Raw genomic sequence first — 16043 nt, forward strand, 5'->3', positions numbered from 1 at the left:
ACATCTGGAATTCAATTCATCTCTGCTTGTCAGGAACTCTAGGTTTAGACATCATCATTACAGTATTCACCAAACTACTAAAATGACTGTTTAGCAGTGGCAAAAGTGTCATTAAACATAATTTATTAAAATCACATACCATTATTATAATGGTAATACACAATTACTGAAATAGTAGAGAAAATTTTTCTAATACAGTACCACATTAACTATGAAGCGTTATAACAGCTTTTTAAATTTAAAAATATCTATGTTACTGGCATGTATAACCAAATACTTCATTTTCATACACAGAGTCAAATGTAGATACACTGATGACAATGTCACTATACATAATACCTAATTTTATGTTATATTCAATTATCTTCAGCACCAAGGGTCACTGCTGTATAATGTGAGCTTGTTTTCTGGATAATGGTATTTATTCAGGTCATCAAATTTACTTGAACTATATGATTTACGAAACATGTAATTATAAAAATCCTTTAAATGGTTAAATTTTTTCCAGACTTTACTGTTAAGTATATGGATGGATGGTTCCTACAGCTGAAGCCCAAGAAATATGAACAAGGCCATTTAATAGTTTACTGGATTTATTTAAACATAAAGAGCACTTATATACTCTGCTCAAAGTGTGGAAGACCTGCACATGTTTGTATTGTTACAAAGAAAATTCTGTTGTTTCTTATGGTGTCTTATTTACTTCAAATGCAGACAATCTGTGCAAAACCAGACAAGGGTTGCTTGTATTCTGATCTATCTACCCCTTCCTTCCAAGTAACTACTGTATACTTAATTTTATAATTACTTTCGTACCTATAACTTTACTACTGTTTGTGTGTTCAGATGACATATTGGTACAAATTAACTTCTTTCTCCCCATAAGGGGTAGTGTGTCAGCGCACATCAAACTGTGCAGTGCATGCATTTCTTAAGGGTGCTGCAGCATCCATTCAGCCCCTGGCTGCACTTTATTGCTTTCAACCTCACCACTTCCATTCTTTCTTCCTCATTGCTGTTTGACCCCTCTTATTTACTATTTTCACCATTAGATCATTGTTCTTAACCTCATTTAATTTTTGAATCTCTTTTTATTTTCCTGTCCATCTACTCCAACTCCCTGACTGAAGTGTCCCAGTGCTTGATTTTATAAAACTTAATTTTTTATTTACCAATAATTCTAAATCTATTCTCTGAATCATACGAACAAAAAGGTAAAGGACCTGAAGTGAGTCTCACATGCACTACACATTGTAGGCAGATTCTTTCCAGTATTTCTCCAGCCTCCAGCTGCATAATGCTTTGGATTCTACTTTTCACTTAGTTATTTTTGTCTTCTTTCACTTGGCTGTCAAAATTCAACTTTTTCCTGCTCTAATTTTCAGCCTTAATTTCAGAATGCATCCTATCGGCCAACTCTGGGTCATAAAATGTGACCAGGTGGCCTGTTCAATTACATCAGTAAAATCGAGTTGGAAAGTCACCAATTCTCTGAGAATCTAAGTACTGCACTCACTTCTTTGGTTACCAAATCCTTGAACCTTAGCATTTTAAGTGTAGGAGGAATCACACAGCATTCAATTTGACAACAGATCAGGAAAAATTTTTACCGTTCAACTTTCCTGGAAACCACTGCCAAAGAAAATTAAACATCCTGCAATGTTTGTATTTTTCACGGCAAAAACGTTGGCTGTTCTGTGCTACCCGATCTACCAATCATATCTACATCTTAAAATCCTTAACATTATTGCCAGCTGTCTCCTTCTGAAGATAATCATACACTGACATGATAAACAAAGATTATCTTAATTTCCAAGTGAAAAATATAGGTTGGTAATATTTAATAAGTAGTCCTGTATATCAATATTACTGTATGAGCATTATTCAAGTAATGTACAGCAGTTGGTACTGTACTCCACTTTTTGAAAAATTGAAAATACAAACTAAGTAATTAATACAGTACTTAGTTTCCTAAATGGACCTATTTCAGCTATTAACTTTTACGTGACAAGTGCCAATACACCGTACTCTATATTAAAAAGAATAACCAATGAAAGAGTATTGCAGTTTCACCTGAATTACTGTTAGGTTAATATACACAAACTACCATTGGAATAAACTATCAACCATAAGAATAAATGAGCAGAATACTTCAGTCATGCATGTGTCAAATGATAAAATGAACAAATGGCATCACAGGGTTGCAACTTAGGACTGGTTAATTTTCAAAATACTTTATGCATTTGTGTAAATATACATCAAAAGCACAGTAAAGCCATGCCATGGGATTTTAATGAAATCTTTATGGCCAAGGAAGACAAAGAATTGGACAGTGTGCAGCAATGAAAACTAATTACTCAATCATACACATACTATATTAAAACTAAAGGCAAGAATTATTAATATATACAATATATATATATATATATATATATATATATATATATATATATATATATATATATATATATATATATATATATATATATATATATTGTATATAATTACACACACACACACACAAATGCTACACAAGATGCAAGTAAACCATAAAACATTTACAACAATCACTGAAGCACAGGCAATGATATGGACATAGTGTAAAGAAACTTTGTAACACAAGTATCATTTTGAAGTATGTATTCCACACCCATGAAGTTTGAAGATTAGTCTCTCAACAATATAAACTGTAGTATTTTACCTAATATTTGTCATAGCTCATGATTATGTCCTTGTCCTATCTCAAAATTGTATCTAATTCTCATTAAATCAAAGGATCAGGAATATGCCATATGTTGATTAAAAATGAAGCTAAAATACAAATAAATTTAAAGATATAAAACAAGCCCATTACGAACAAAGATTGCCAAAAAGTATCAGATACAAAGCAATTCATAGTACACATAATCAGACAAAACTTTGGATATAATATCAGGTAAATACTCTCTAACTTCAACTGATTACTTCATGAAAACTAGTTGTGCAGTGACTTTTCCATCAAATTATTACTATTACATGTTAGAAAAACATTCCAGGTAATGAATTTCACTTCAACTGAATGTCATGTGAAAACAAGCAATAGAACAAACACTCCACCTTCAATTCAACATTTCATACTAACCTTTTTTTCAACTACAAATCTAATTCAGTCAATAATGGTAAGTATTTCAAGAGTAATTACTGTAACTACTGAACGTTGCCAAATTATTTTAGTTATCCATTTAACTGACATTTCAGCAATGATGTACAAAATTTTGACAGATATTTCAGCAATGACATATATACTTACAGAGCATTTCAACTAAAATTTTATTTTAAATTTCTTGAAAAACGGAAGATACTTGAAATATTCCAATGAATGAATGGATACATGCAGCTAGCAAAGTTGCCATTCTACACACTTCCATAACGCTGTTTAGAGTAGCAATGTGATATGATATGAAAACAAAGCCTAGAGCTGACTGAAACAACTAAATATTACAATTATCAATAATATAAATGCTTTAGTTATACTACAGGTAAGTCAAAAGCTTTACCACATTTGTGCAAAGATTGAAAAGACTGCTGACATATGCTTGTGCATAAATGTGTATGTATTGTGCATATTTTGAATACGCTGTTAGTATACAAATTTCCTCATGTCAACCATAGGTACCGAGTATGAAAATACTGAGTAATAATCATCCAACAGTACAAAGGTTATTTATCACATTTCCTAACGAGAAATAAACAGATTCCAATCTTTTCTTCAGTTATCTGAAATTGTTCAAGGGCTACATATCAAATGAACTCAGAAACAAAAACACTGGATTTGTGAATACAGCACTATCATTTGCATAAGGTTGCATTTGCTCATTCATCACTTAGGAGAAAATGGTCTTGCGTACGGTATCCTCTACAGTATATTAAACCAAATCAATAAATCTATACCAAATTTATCTATACTTTGTGTATAACACTTACGCTAACATTTTATAAGACTAACAATAAAAAGTCTCTTAGAATCTGTAGCTACTTCAACTAATACAAAATTAAAGACCCTTATAGATATCCTCACTATTAACATTCAACAAATCAACACTGAACACCAAACATGTCATAAGTAAGGCCCAAGAAAAAAATTCATACGCTAAAAGTTTTCACTACGAGGAAATTCCATGAACAAAACTGATTTAAAAAAAATGAAATGGAAAAATGAAAGAAAAAAGTGGAAAGTGACCCTAACCATTCAGGAAAAATGTGCTTATGAAATATGATACAAATAACATCAGACACAGACACAAAATTGCGTTTTGAGACAAATTATGTTGACACACAATCAGGCGTATAAACATCCTGAAGGAGTGGAAGAATGAGTGAATGTGCATGTGACTGTTTAAGTGTTTCTGCTCCTGCATACCTTCTGGGTGAAGGTGAAGGTGGGTGTGGGCATGGGAGTGAGTATGGGCATGAACCTCATTGATCATCTGCATCCGATGCATGTGGTCAGCTAGGGCCAGCCTCTCCGCAGTGGATACAGCCAACGAGTTGTCCGAAGGAGTTGCTGCAGCACTCAGAGCCAAGGTCGTGGCTGGCAGCCCTGCACACAACATACACAATGGTCACCACGTAATGTCACAGAACACAGTGCCACACACAATAGGAAAGGAAAAGATTTTAGATACTGCACTAAAAAGGATATTAAACAGGAACACATGAAAGGAAGGGCTACTAGTGCTGTGTCATCTAACTCAGAAAGAAAGACAAAAAGAAGAGACATCACACATTTTACAGGATGAGAATTAGTCTTGTTAAATATGAGAGACGATTAGAAAGAAATATACATGCTTTCTCTCTGGCTACTGTATTTAGCGATACAGCAAATTAATAAAAAAAAATAGCACATTTTAATTACACTTCAATTTTTAGTTATACACCAACAACAGTAACAATCCTAGTATTAAATGTTTCAATTTAAAATAACCCTAGTATTAAATGATTTGAGATTGATCAAATGTTAGATATTAATCTTCCCTCTGACCTTACTGTATTCAAACTGAAGTCTTCGATACAGAAATCTGTGCTTTTATTATTTAAAAGATAACTCTCTCTCTCTCTCTCCAAAGATAAATAATTCTTATCCTGCCATCTGGTAAACAATAACAGAACAGTCTGGTTGTGTCAAAACAATATCACTGGGGAATTATTTTAAACCATAAGTTTACTTTTAGTGTCTCTAAAAAGTAATGTCCCACGCAGATACAAATCCAAGAACAAGACTTTATTTGAACTCCCACCAAGTAAATAACATTAATATTAACAATTACTGGCAAACATTCTCCAATATCAGCAACTGCTACTATTCCCCTGCTTTACACAATTTTTAAGTGACTGCTTTCATAAAAGCATAACCAGAAAACTGAGTTACTAAGGTTGGAGAATTTCCTGGTAATGAATCTACATGAGCTAACTAGACTGTAGGTACTGTATACGCTAAAGACTTTTATAATATTTTTTTATTAAATTATTTCGGTGTCATATAATTTTTTCAAGTGCTACTTGCATATGAATTATAATTTGTGAAAAGTACACAAGTACATGGATAAAATTTTCACACCTCCAGAGGTGGATCCTCTAAAGATTGTTAATGGAAAAAAAATTAATAGTTCATATCAACTACAGAGCTTTACAGCTTATTTAGAAGGCCCTTCCCTGATTTTATTAATATTCATGACTAATTTTTTATTGCTGGCTATGAATTCATTGGTAATGTGTTCAATAGTTAGTTTTTCAGCTGCTTCTCAACATTACTTGAAAAATTCTGGTTTAAAGAGAGGTACCATGGCACAATACCTCGGTTGTAACGGAAACAGTGCAATCTTCTCCAACATGGGAGACAAGCTACAATTTTGCCTAGCACATGACCTGTACAAACAGTCCTCGTTTATTGGCAGCATCGGTTAACAACATTTTGGTTTTACAACGCTTGGCTAACGACGTCATTAACCAGACTTTTGGCGATGGTATGTGACTTTTGGCGTTGATAAGCCGTTTATTGATGTCAGTAAGCAGTCTGTTGACATCGGTAAGCAGTTTATTGGTGCTTATGACGTCGTAAAAGCCATTTTTTACCATAATTATCGGTGATTCTTGGTTATCAGAGATTTTGGGTTATTGGCGCTCAGCCAGGAACAGAACCCTCACCATTAACTGGAGACTGCCTGTATCTTTAACACCTGGAAAATGTCCAGTACACTTCAGTTCTCACTGCTTATATTTTCAAGTTCTTTCAGTGCTCCACTTTATAATCTTCAGATATGGAAGAGCTCCCAAGATCTCTGCAAATTTATTATTTTCTATGCTAAACGTATATACTTGTGGTTACAACTGGTAATCCTCAGATGAGTGCTTCTTGTGTAACTGTAGTTGAAAGAAATTTGTGAGAAATCATTCATATTGCCTGAATGAGGCATCTTTAATTAACTGGTACCTTATCAGACCTTCAGCTGTGGGTAGAAGGGCACATGTCTAAAGAATATTGTGAGGGAAGGTGATGCTGCTAATCACAAATCTCCCCAGTCCAGTCCATCTCCCAGACTTTGGCCATACCCAAGTTAGGTTAGTTGGAAAATGAAGATCCAGTATAAGATCCAGTGATGCTGTGTTTTAAGTGCACATTATGAAGCAGTATTGGGGACAAAGCATTGACTAGGAATTTTTGCCAATTAAATATGTTTGCATGTTTCCAGCAAAAAAGCTGTGTCCCAGGCAAAAGCTCTCCCAGCCAAATCGTGCACTGCTAGCATAATACTATTTGTTCAACTCACTGTGGTAGTGAATGTTTATTTTTTTATTTTTTAATACAATGAATATGTCCACATCATCCTCATTTTTTTAAATCAGCTACCCTTTAAGTTTGCACAGCCTAGGAGTACAGTTAACATATATTTAGCCCAGACTGTGATGATTAATATCAGGAAGAGTTCTTTGTAAAAAAAAAAAAAGAAGATATACCTTTGTGAAAGGTTGGTCAAATTAATCCCTAAGAAATTAAATCATGTAAATGATAACAATGGTTCTTATATAAATAGAAATACTACAGTATACTGCTTGTCCTTTATTAATTATACCTAACTATATTAAATTATTTACTTATAAAAAATTTTAATACACGGCTCCTAAACTAAATTTCATTACTTTTCAGATACCTCCAAGACCAAGGAAAATATTCTTAACAGACTAATCCAGTAAGTGAGCTAGACATAGTGGATCCTAAAATGAATGTGACCAATACTTGCCTGACTAAGCTTGTAAAGGCAGGTTCTTTGAGTTCAGGGTATCTAATCCATCATGCCCTGCTATGTACCTTTCTCCCACTCACTTTAACAGTTTGCATGTGTTCGTCTGCATCATAAAGAGGCAGGAGTTTATATCAAAAAGCAATTTTTTGCGTCTAGCAAAATACTGCTGCCATGCTCAGTTATATAAATACTAATTATTTTGTTTGTAGGCCTTGTAACGAGATCATTTTCATAACAGTGTTGGCAAATTTGTTGACTGCATACATACAAATGTTTCTTTTCTTTAAGAACAAATTTTCAAATATTATCAATACTGACGTTAGCCAATAACAAATATTTCATACCTGATGATGCTAAATGATATAGTTCTTAAAATACATGCTTCCATATAAATATTAAATATAAAAGCTAATGCACTCATAAACATAAACAACGCATTTGCAAAACAAATGCAAATTCGGTTCTGTAAAGCTAATAACCTACTTGTGATCCCATTCCTTAACCCTAATGGGATGGCCTAAATATATATTAAACATACCCCCCCGGACTGGGCAAACTTTAAGAAAAAAAATCAATGGAAAGAGGAAGATATGCAAATGCACATGGTGTAAGAAAAAAAATTATAAAATTTTTTCCCTACTTTCCACGGGAAGTTGAAGGTGACTATTTACAACACTGTGTGGGCCTCCCTTACATGATACTACTTGTAAAAGTATGCTAATTTTACCAAGTTTTACATGTTTTTCCAAACAATTTATTTTATTTTGTAAAATTATGATTACAGCTAACACATTATCATAACAGATACGAGCTAAAATCAGTAACAAATTCTGAGTATATTTGTTGCAAAATATTTACAAGATTTACTGTGATGGGGAGATAAAAGATAAGAACTAAAACCAACAGCAATCGCTGGGTATATTTATGAGCAAATAAATAAAAAGATGTCATGGGATAGAGAGGGGCAATACGTTCCCCCATCAAGTCTCAAATCACAATGATCCCCCCCCTCTGTCCTATGTTGAGCTACTACAGTTGCCATAAGTCATTTATGGACCATTGAAGTGCTATGAACATCTTTCCCGCTAAATTCATCCAAATCGTATGGCATATAATATTAATACTGTACTCATATGAGCTAGCCCATCCATTACTCAAAACCTGTTATAGATCATCGTATGATGATGCCTGGCCATTAAGGGTTGAAGACTGACTTATTCTTACCAACATTCATTTCAATGCTAAGTGGAAAGGTTATGCATTAAAATATTTCCTTTTAGTGTACTCTATTGCAAATATATTAGAATATAATGCTATAAAATCACAATACTGTACATAACTTGCTTCCAACCTCCGCCTCTGCTACTGCCTGACATACGTTTTATATACGCACAATATTTTGATCATAGAATTTTCAGTTCTAATGAGGAATGCTGTGAATCAAAATATCTACTGCATTAGGAGTGCGTGGAATACATAAATATGTACAGTATCTCTTGAAATTACAACTGCTGGAAGTACGTAAGCTGAAATGTTCTGGACTACATAGATCTGGTCACATTTTCTCTTTCTTTTAATGACATACTTTAGATAATTATTGTATTTAGGTTTGTACCATTAATGACACTTTTCGATAAAAACTTTAAAACCCGTAAAAAATTAAACAAAAAAGCAGGCATAACAATACAAAAAACACTGAATGCACTGTACATGAGCATGTGCACCTGTTCTGGCATTTCGGTACCTCCACATCAAAAATCTAATGACTGTGTGTGTGTGTGCGTACATGCACACCCATGCACACACATCCGAAATTTTTTGTATTTATTCAGTACGGCATACAAAAATTTACAAAGTCCTCACATTACGAAATCAACTGTATAGGCTATCATATATCATTGGTTGAAACATTGAGTTGTTCGTAATCTCCACTATGATGTTTCTAAGACTTCCATCTGACCCGTATTTTGCTTCTTAAAGCCTTATTTCAAATCTACAATATGCAGTGTATTATGTTTACTGATATACAAGAGAGAGAGAGAGAGAGAGAGAGAGAGAGAGATTACAATTTACATATACTTGAGAAATAAACTGCAAATATAACACAAATTCAATGATTTTCACTATGTGGTCATTAAAATAGTTAAAATCAATATAGAGTATTGCTATGTACATATTCCCCAATTCAACTGACAATTACATGTAAATTGCAATTTTATGAGCAATTTTATAACTCACTCTCTCTTGCATTGTGTGTAATTATTTTACTCCAAGTTTTGATAAAGATGTGATTAATATAGAGAACAACCGACAGTGTGGAAGGTAAACTAACAACACATTATAAAAGAAAAAATTTCTGGTACACACACAGAGAGAGAGAGAGAGAGAGAGAGAGAGAGAGAGAGAGAGAGAGGAAATGCAGAGTAAGTGCACAGTTTACCTCATAATGTGATGCATAATAGTAGAAAGGATTAACAGATGAGTGGTCTTGAAAATAATCTGTTTCCTCCATCTGGAGAAAGAACGAGAAATTTTCAACACCACCCAAAACAATCACTGACCCTAACCAACTGACTACCAGTAATGAGGACCAGCCTACACTGAAATTTCACCCACTGAACCTTATACCAAGATTTACACTAAAGTGAAAGTTCTGCAACTACTCTGACACAAACGTCAGAATAAACTCCATAAGGGCCTATCACAAACAAATATATTCTAAGCATAATTTCCTAAACCAGGATGTTTTCCCCTGTGAGGTATAGTTATTATTAAAGAAAATATACAGGACAGTTCACTGAGAAGAGAGAAGAGTACTTACATTGGGGGTGTGAAGTAACTCCATAAACAATTATCTCTGACTATTTCTAATATGACCAATTTGATGCAATGCCATATAACAAATGTAAATTTACAAGGAAAACATCTATTAAGCACCGAAGGAACACTGTAGAAATACATCACACTAAAAAAAATATAAGGAGTAGGGAAAAACAGGATTTGACAAAGCAAAAAAATTCAACAAACTGAACAATCAATGCTAAACAAGGTATCACTTGGACAGAAAAAGGTGCTCTGAGATGGGTCAATAATTATACTTCCTTCAAACATATGGTTTTAAAACATGAAATTAACAAGCTCAATTAAGGCACTGATTCATATTTAAGCCCACAGTGCCCCAAGGATTATAACTTTTACATTCACAGGAGCATGTAGCCTAATGACTGCCAAATGTAAAAGGCTCTAAACTACTACTGTTTGTACTTCAGTGAAAAGAACGTTTTCTTTAAATAAGATGTAATAAAATTTTAGTTCCAGCAACTGAGAAAAATATAAATAAAAATGTCACTAATGTGCAGTACTCAAAACATACTTGGAAGGTTAAGAATGTTAAATTCTCCTCTCAATCACATTTACCATACTTTAAGTCCTCACTTTCAACTACTGTAACTGATGTTAAAGCAAACTTCTCTTAGTGAATAACTTATCAACAAGAAAAAAACTACCTGAAACTTTTATGCAATATGATACAAATTCAATTCTTAATGGGTTCACTCAACCATTTTCTTAAACATTACAAACATGTTGCATGATGAATGGATGAACGCTTCATATATACATAATACACAAAAGTATCAAAGGCAGTAAATCTATATGCTATGTTAAATGATATAAGTTTTTCCCACCAACCCATTAATTATTTTTGCCAATACTGTACTGATGTCTGCGATGATCCCTGGACCACCAGTCATTTATCTCTCACACAAGAGAAAGTAGTCCCAACATACATGTCTCCTATGGGCCCTGACATTAGCATTAATTAACAATCCTCACTTTTTTTGCAGAGTACGTAAACAATACTCATGAAATTGAACTTCTGAGTATCTCTGTTTAATTGGATGATGACGGGGGCTTGTTTTTTAATCATTCTCGGTGACTGAATTTGGAATGATGGTTCCTGATGGTAATTCTTCTCCTCCTAAGAATGATCAGTGCAGGTGTACTGCAAGAGACTGCAATTCATGCTTTCATTACCCGTCACTCCTTAATGTGTGTGTTTTTCATGCAGGAGCCAGGAATGTTCGCCTTCTCTTAACTGCGTTGAACTGTTACTTGGTTGCTTGCCCAGTAGAAGAGATATGGTTTGCAGTGGAAGAAGGTTTAAAGTTTTGTCAGTCTTCTGAGGGCAATACACCATCAGTATCACTACTTACCTGTGCTGTGCCAACCCAACACCTAAGCTTCTACTGTGACGTCTTGCACATGGAATCAGCTTGGACTGTTCAACTTGGGCAACTCCATGCCTCTCTGCACAGGACTGGCAGTACACTTCTATCACCTCATTCAGGTAACCAGACCAGCCCAGGCGATTCTGCTCCCGACTGTACGAGGGCAGTAAATGGGATCATGTTTAGTTACTTTTGGTATCTTCAGACTGTGACTCCATGTCTGGAATCCACCTTCACCTATAATGGGTTCTACCAAACCTGATGGTCATTAGATGGTGGAACCCAAACAGGACAAGTTTAGGCAGCATTTTCAAATGATCACTGAGCCCATTCATTAGTGCAACTGTCCAAGGGAAGTGACCATGGCAACTATTCAGCACTTGGTGTCCATTGAGAGCACCTTGGATTTCACCCTAGTCTACACCTTTCTTTGACCTCCGGATCATGAAATTTGTTATCCTCAAGTCACGCCATCAAGCTGCTTTCCCAGTTGCTAACATAGCACCAGAAGTATTAAGTACAGTAGGAAGCTGAGACCTGCCCACAGACAACCATCAGTCTGATCAACAACCCCTATCTAGAAAGGCTCCAATCAGAGAAGAGAGGTCCAAAAATTGTTGGTGATGGGAGGATGGACGCTGACCTTCCAGTCTGCAAACTTGTGGGGCTAACCTGGTTTTGAAGAGGCATGACTGTGTTTGTAGCCTTCTTGCTTTGAGAAATGATCAGTACTGGGTTCCTCCTTACTCTTTCCCAAGAATAAGATTGCGGCAGTGTGAAGTGCACAATTAAGCTTCAAGCTCCTTTGTGCACTGTGCTGTATTCTCTAAGATTCTCTCAGGGCTAGTGAAGGACACTGGAACCAAACTTACTAGGCAGCAATGCCATCAATTTCAGGTTTTGAAAAAAGACCGACTTCTTCCAAAGTCTGGTCAGGTTCCCAGCAGTATTCTTTTTCACGAAGGGGTCAGGAGTCTTTCTGTCCCTTACAGCCTCCCATCCAGGCTTTGGCCAGTAAGAGAAGCAAGGGGAAGGAGGAGGAAAGTGGTAATGGAAGCTGATAACCATTCTCCTCCATAAGTTGAAGGATGCCTGTCACACTAATGGGTAATGTGGCAATGACAGAGTATGGAACCTAAGGTAGTCTGTTTCCTTCAAAACCGCCAGTGGCTTTCTTCAAGAACTGTCACCTTCCCCTTTCTAACAGACCAAAACCAATTCTTGCTTACCATCGGGAACCATCCAAATTTCTTGTTCTTTCATTCTCTCTCCCATGAGTGCATTTGTCTGTTACTCTCAATTCAAGATGGAAACCCTATATTTCATATTGGCCTCAATCAAAGAGGGTGACTTCATGCTTTCCAAATATCTGAATTATTTTTATTTATAGATACCCATTAATCAGAACCCATAAAAGTACCTCTGCTTCAAGTGCAACAGGATAATCTATCAGTTCATAGTTTTGATTTGGACTTACAACTGCCCCATAGGTATTCTTGAGTTTTTACGCTGGCATCAGTTTGGCTTATTCGTTCGGGATCTGTCTGTTACAGTATCCTAACAACTGGCTAATCCTGGCATCTTCCAAGACACAACTGCTCCATAACCAGAAAAAAGTCTTTCAATTTATCCAAATCTAGGAGATTATGATAAATTGGGAGAATTCTGATTTCCTACCCAAACAGGAGACAAAGTACCTGGGTATGTTGTCAACACAGCAGACTTTGGGAGGTATTCACTTATTGCTTGTTCCAACAGAAACAACCTTCTGACTTTGGCAAACTCATCTTGGTTACTTTTGTCTTTGGAGAAACTCCTGCCTTAAAGATTTATCCAAATGTGTTTGCTTCAATAATGCCTAGAGTGACAGTGGTCAACTGCTGTTGATCCTGTTGACACTCATTCCATTGAAAATGGAAGTGACAGAATCTCTCTTGATGGCTAAATGACAAAACCACCTTGTGGGAGTTCCACTCCTTCCATTTGAGTTGTTTCTGTACTCAGGGGCACTGAAAGCGATGTGAGGTACACACCTGAGTAGCCTGTTTTTCTTAGGGGTATGGACTCGAGATGATTCTCACCTGCACTTTAATGTTCTCAAAACTGGTGCAGTGCTCCTGGCACTGCATGCATTCTGGGGTCAACTGATGAGTGACAACACAGCTAGAGTGTCATTCATAAAAAAAACAAGTTTGTATGGTCTCCCATCCCAAATGCATGTTGGTGTGGCAGGTGCATAAGTGAGACCTCATCGAGTAATTGAACTGTCAGCCAGATACATTCCACGACATCAAAATGTGGTGACCAACTAGCTTAGCTGCCAGAGATAGGTCATAGGAATGAAATGGTCCCTCCACCCATATTGAACAGAAAAAATTTTCTGGGTTTGAAGATCCTAAGTGAATACCCTGTTTGCCTTGACTAATCAGGAAGCTCATGGTGTTCTGCTCACCAGTACTAGATCCCTGGGCTGGCTTGGAGGAAGCCTTCCGACACCCTTGGGAAACCTCAGTGTTTATTCTTTTCTGCTATTTTACATACACTGAGTAATCAACTGAGTCTTGTCACTCCATCTCAGAATGACCCTGGTGGCTCATCACTGGTCACAAGCTGAGTGGTGTCCAGATCTACTTTTCCTTCTTGTTGAAGCACCAAGAAAACTAATCTTATGGCACAAGCTGCTTCAGCTTTACCAGTCCTTGCAGTCAATAGTTTTATGACTGGAGGCTATCCTACATCAAATATAAGTGAGAAGCTTCTCCCCCACCTCAGTGTTGCAAGGGAGATGTCTGACACCACTAGATCTGCAGCAGGTATATACCTGACAAAGTGTACCATCATCTGTGGCTGTTGTCATCAGAGGGGTATTCCTCATGTAGGAACTCCTATTCAGCAGACCACAGGACTTCTAGTCTACCTTTACCATGATAAGCAGCTCTCTGAGTGCATGGTTAAGATCTACCACTCAGCCCTTTTTCAGGTGTCCCAGCTAACAGGACTTAGTCTCCATGCTTTTGAGGAGCTTTTGAACAGTCATGCCCAACCTGAGAACCAAGGCCTACAGAGTGGGATTAACTTCTTAGCCAATGCCAGGCATCTTAGGAGCCCGTAAGGGAGGCTAAAAATAGAGATGTTATGCTCAAGACTTTTTCCTTGCTAGTCTGCATTAACAAAGAGGATAGGCGAATTGCAGGGTCTATTCCCACTTAACATAGCATTATATGTTAGTTCAATATGCTACAAAAAGTTACTTACGATTTTTATTACAAAAATTACAATGATACCACGTAGTGAAAAATCACAGAAGCTTAATACTGTATTGTGTCATTATAAGTCACCTGATGACCAAAGGACCAAAGTTTTCAAGATTGCCAATTGGAATTTTTTTATACTCATTCATTATTACTATCATCATAATCATCATCATCACTGATTTAAGATAGTTCACACAAAGTTAAGTTCTTTAACCCGTTGCGGATGGCATGCATCGGCTAACAAGCAATTACTGCACTAGCAATCTTATAGCACACATTATACATCATATGATAATTACTATGTAGTGCTGTTCTACTTGAATTAATTTTCCTAGAAAACATTCAAATTGCTTGAATGGGTCATAAATGACAATATGGAAATTCTTATGGCAAAACTCAAGACCTAAGCTCAGTGTGGGGGTAAATAATAGTCACCTATAAGATTTCATGAGGGAAGGCGCTACATCTTGCATATACATTTGTCAGTAAATTTGCTCTGGGAATTTTATCAAGTTATAAATGTCCTTTCTAATATTTTTTGTACTTGAAATTACAAAATTACAATTATAACATTATACTGTAAAAGATCATGTTATTTATAACTGTAATATTGCAATGTCAAGCACAAAAAATATTAGAAAGAACATTTACAACTTGTAAAATTAGCTGGTATTTTTACAAGTGTCTCATAAATGAGGCCCTGTAAGGTTGAACATTTTAACTTTCAACTTCCTGTGATAGGTACAGAAAAATTTTTAAAAATTTTTTATACCATGTGCATTTGCATATCTTCCTCTTTCCACTGATTTTTTTTTTTAAATGGCCAACCTTTTAAAGCTTGCCCAGTCAAGGGGGTTTGTTAATGAATATTTAGCCTGGCTTGCGAAATTTAACTAGAAAGGACCAAAGGATTCATTCTTATACTGTATAAATAAAACTTGATAACTTACAAATTTAAAAAGGAGATTGACAAAATTTCCTCAACTTATCAGTGTCCAAAGACTTACTACTTGTTCCCAGCTAAAATTACGTATTTATGTGAAATACCAATGCTAACATTGCACTAAATTAATACAATTCACAATTATATCTTCAGGCTAATTATTATGTCATGTACCTGCAGGTGGAATATATGTGTAATTTTCTAAGGATAATTTTACTACATCATGCTCATTTTTTTACAAAGAATGCCAACAACCCAACACAGGGTTTGATCACATCAATCATTCAAGTCTTCTACCCATTCACTACAATTAGTCTTAATGATGCTGTATGATTAT

General features: G+C 35.6%; 1 protein-coding gene across 9 annotated transcripts in view; it reads right to left on the reverse strand.

Moving 5' to 3' along the window:
• The window catches only part of LOC136838509 (arginine-glutamic acid dipeptide repeats protein-like), a 67050-nt gene that overhangs the window by 6539 nt on the left and 44468 nt on the right, over positions 1 to 16043 (reverse strand). For 5 of the 9 annotated variants that reach the window (XM_067103575.1, XM_067103571.1, XM_067103576.1 and 2 more), the window contains exon 19: positions 4400 to 4579. The exons of the other annotated variants lie outside the window; for them this stretch is intronic. In XM_067103575.1, the coding sequence (XP_066959676.1) occupies positions 4400 to 4579 (180 nt within the window). The remainder of the gene's footprint in view (positions 1 to 4399; positions 4580 to 16043) is intronic. 9 annotated transcript variants of the gene reach the window in all.

The sequence above is a fragment of the Macrobrachium rosenbergii genome, chromosome 5 (genome assembly GCF_040412425.1).
Source record: "Macrobrachium rosenbergii isolate ZJJX-2024 chromosome 5, ASM4041242v1, whole genome shotgun sequence".
Taxonomy (NCBI): Eukaryota; Metazoa; Arthropoda; class Malacostraca; order Decapoda; family Palaemonidae; genus Macrobrachium; species Macrobrachium rosenbergii.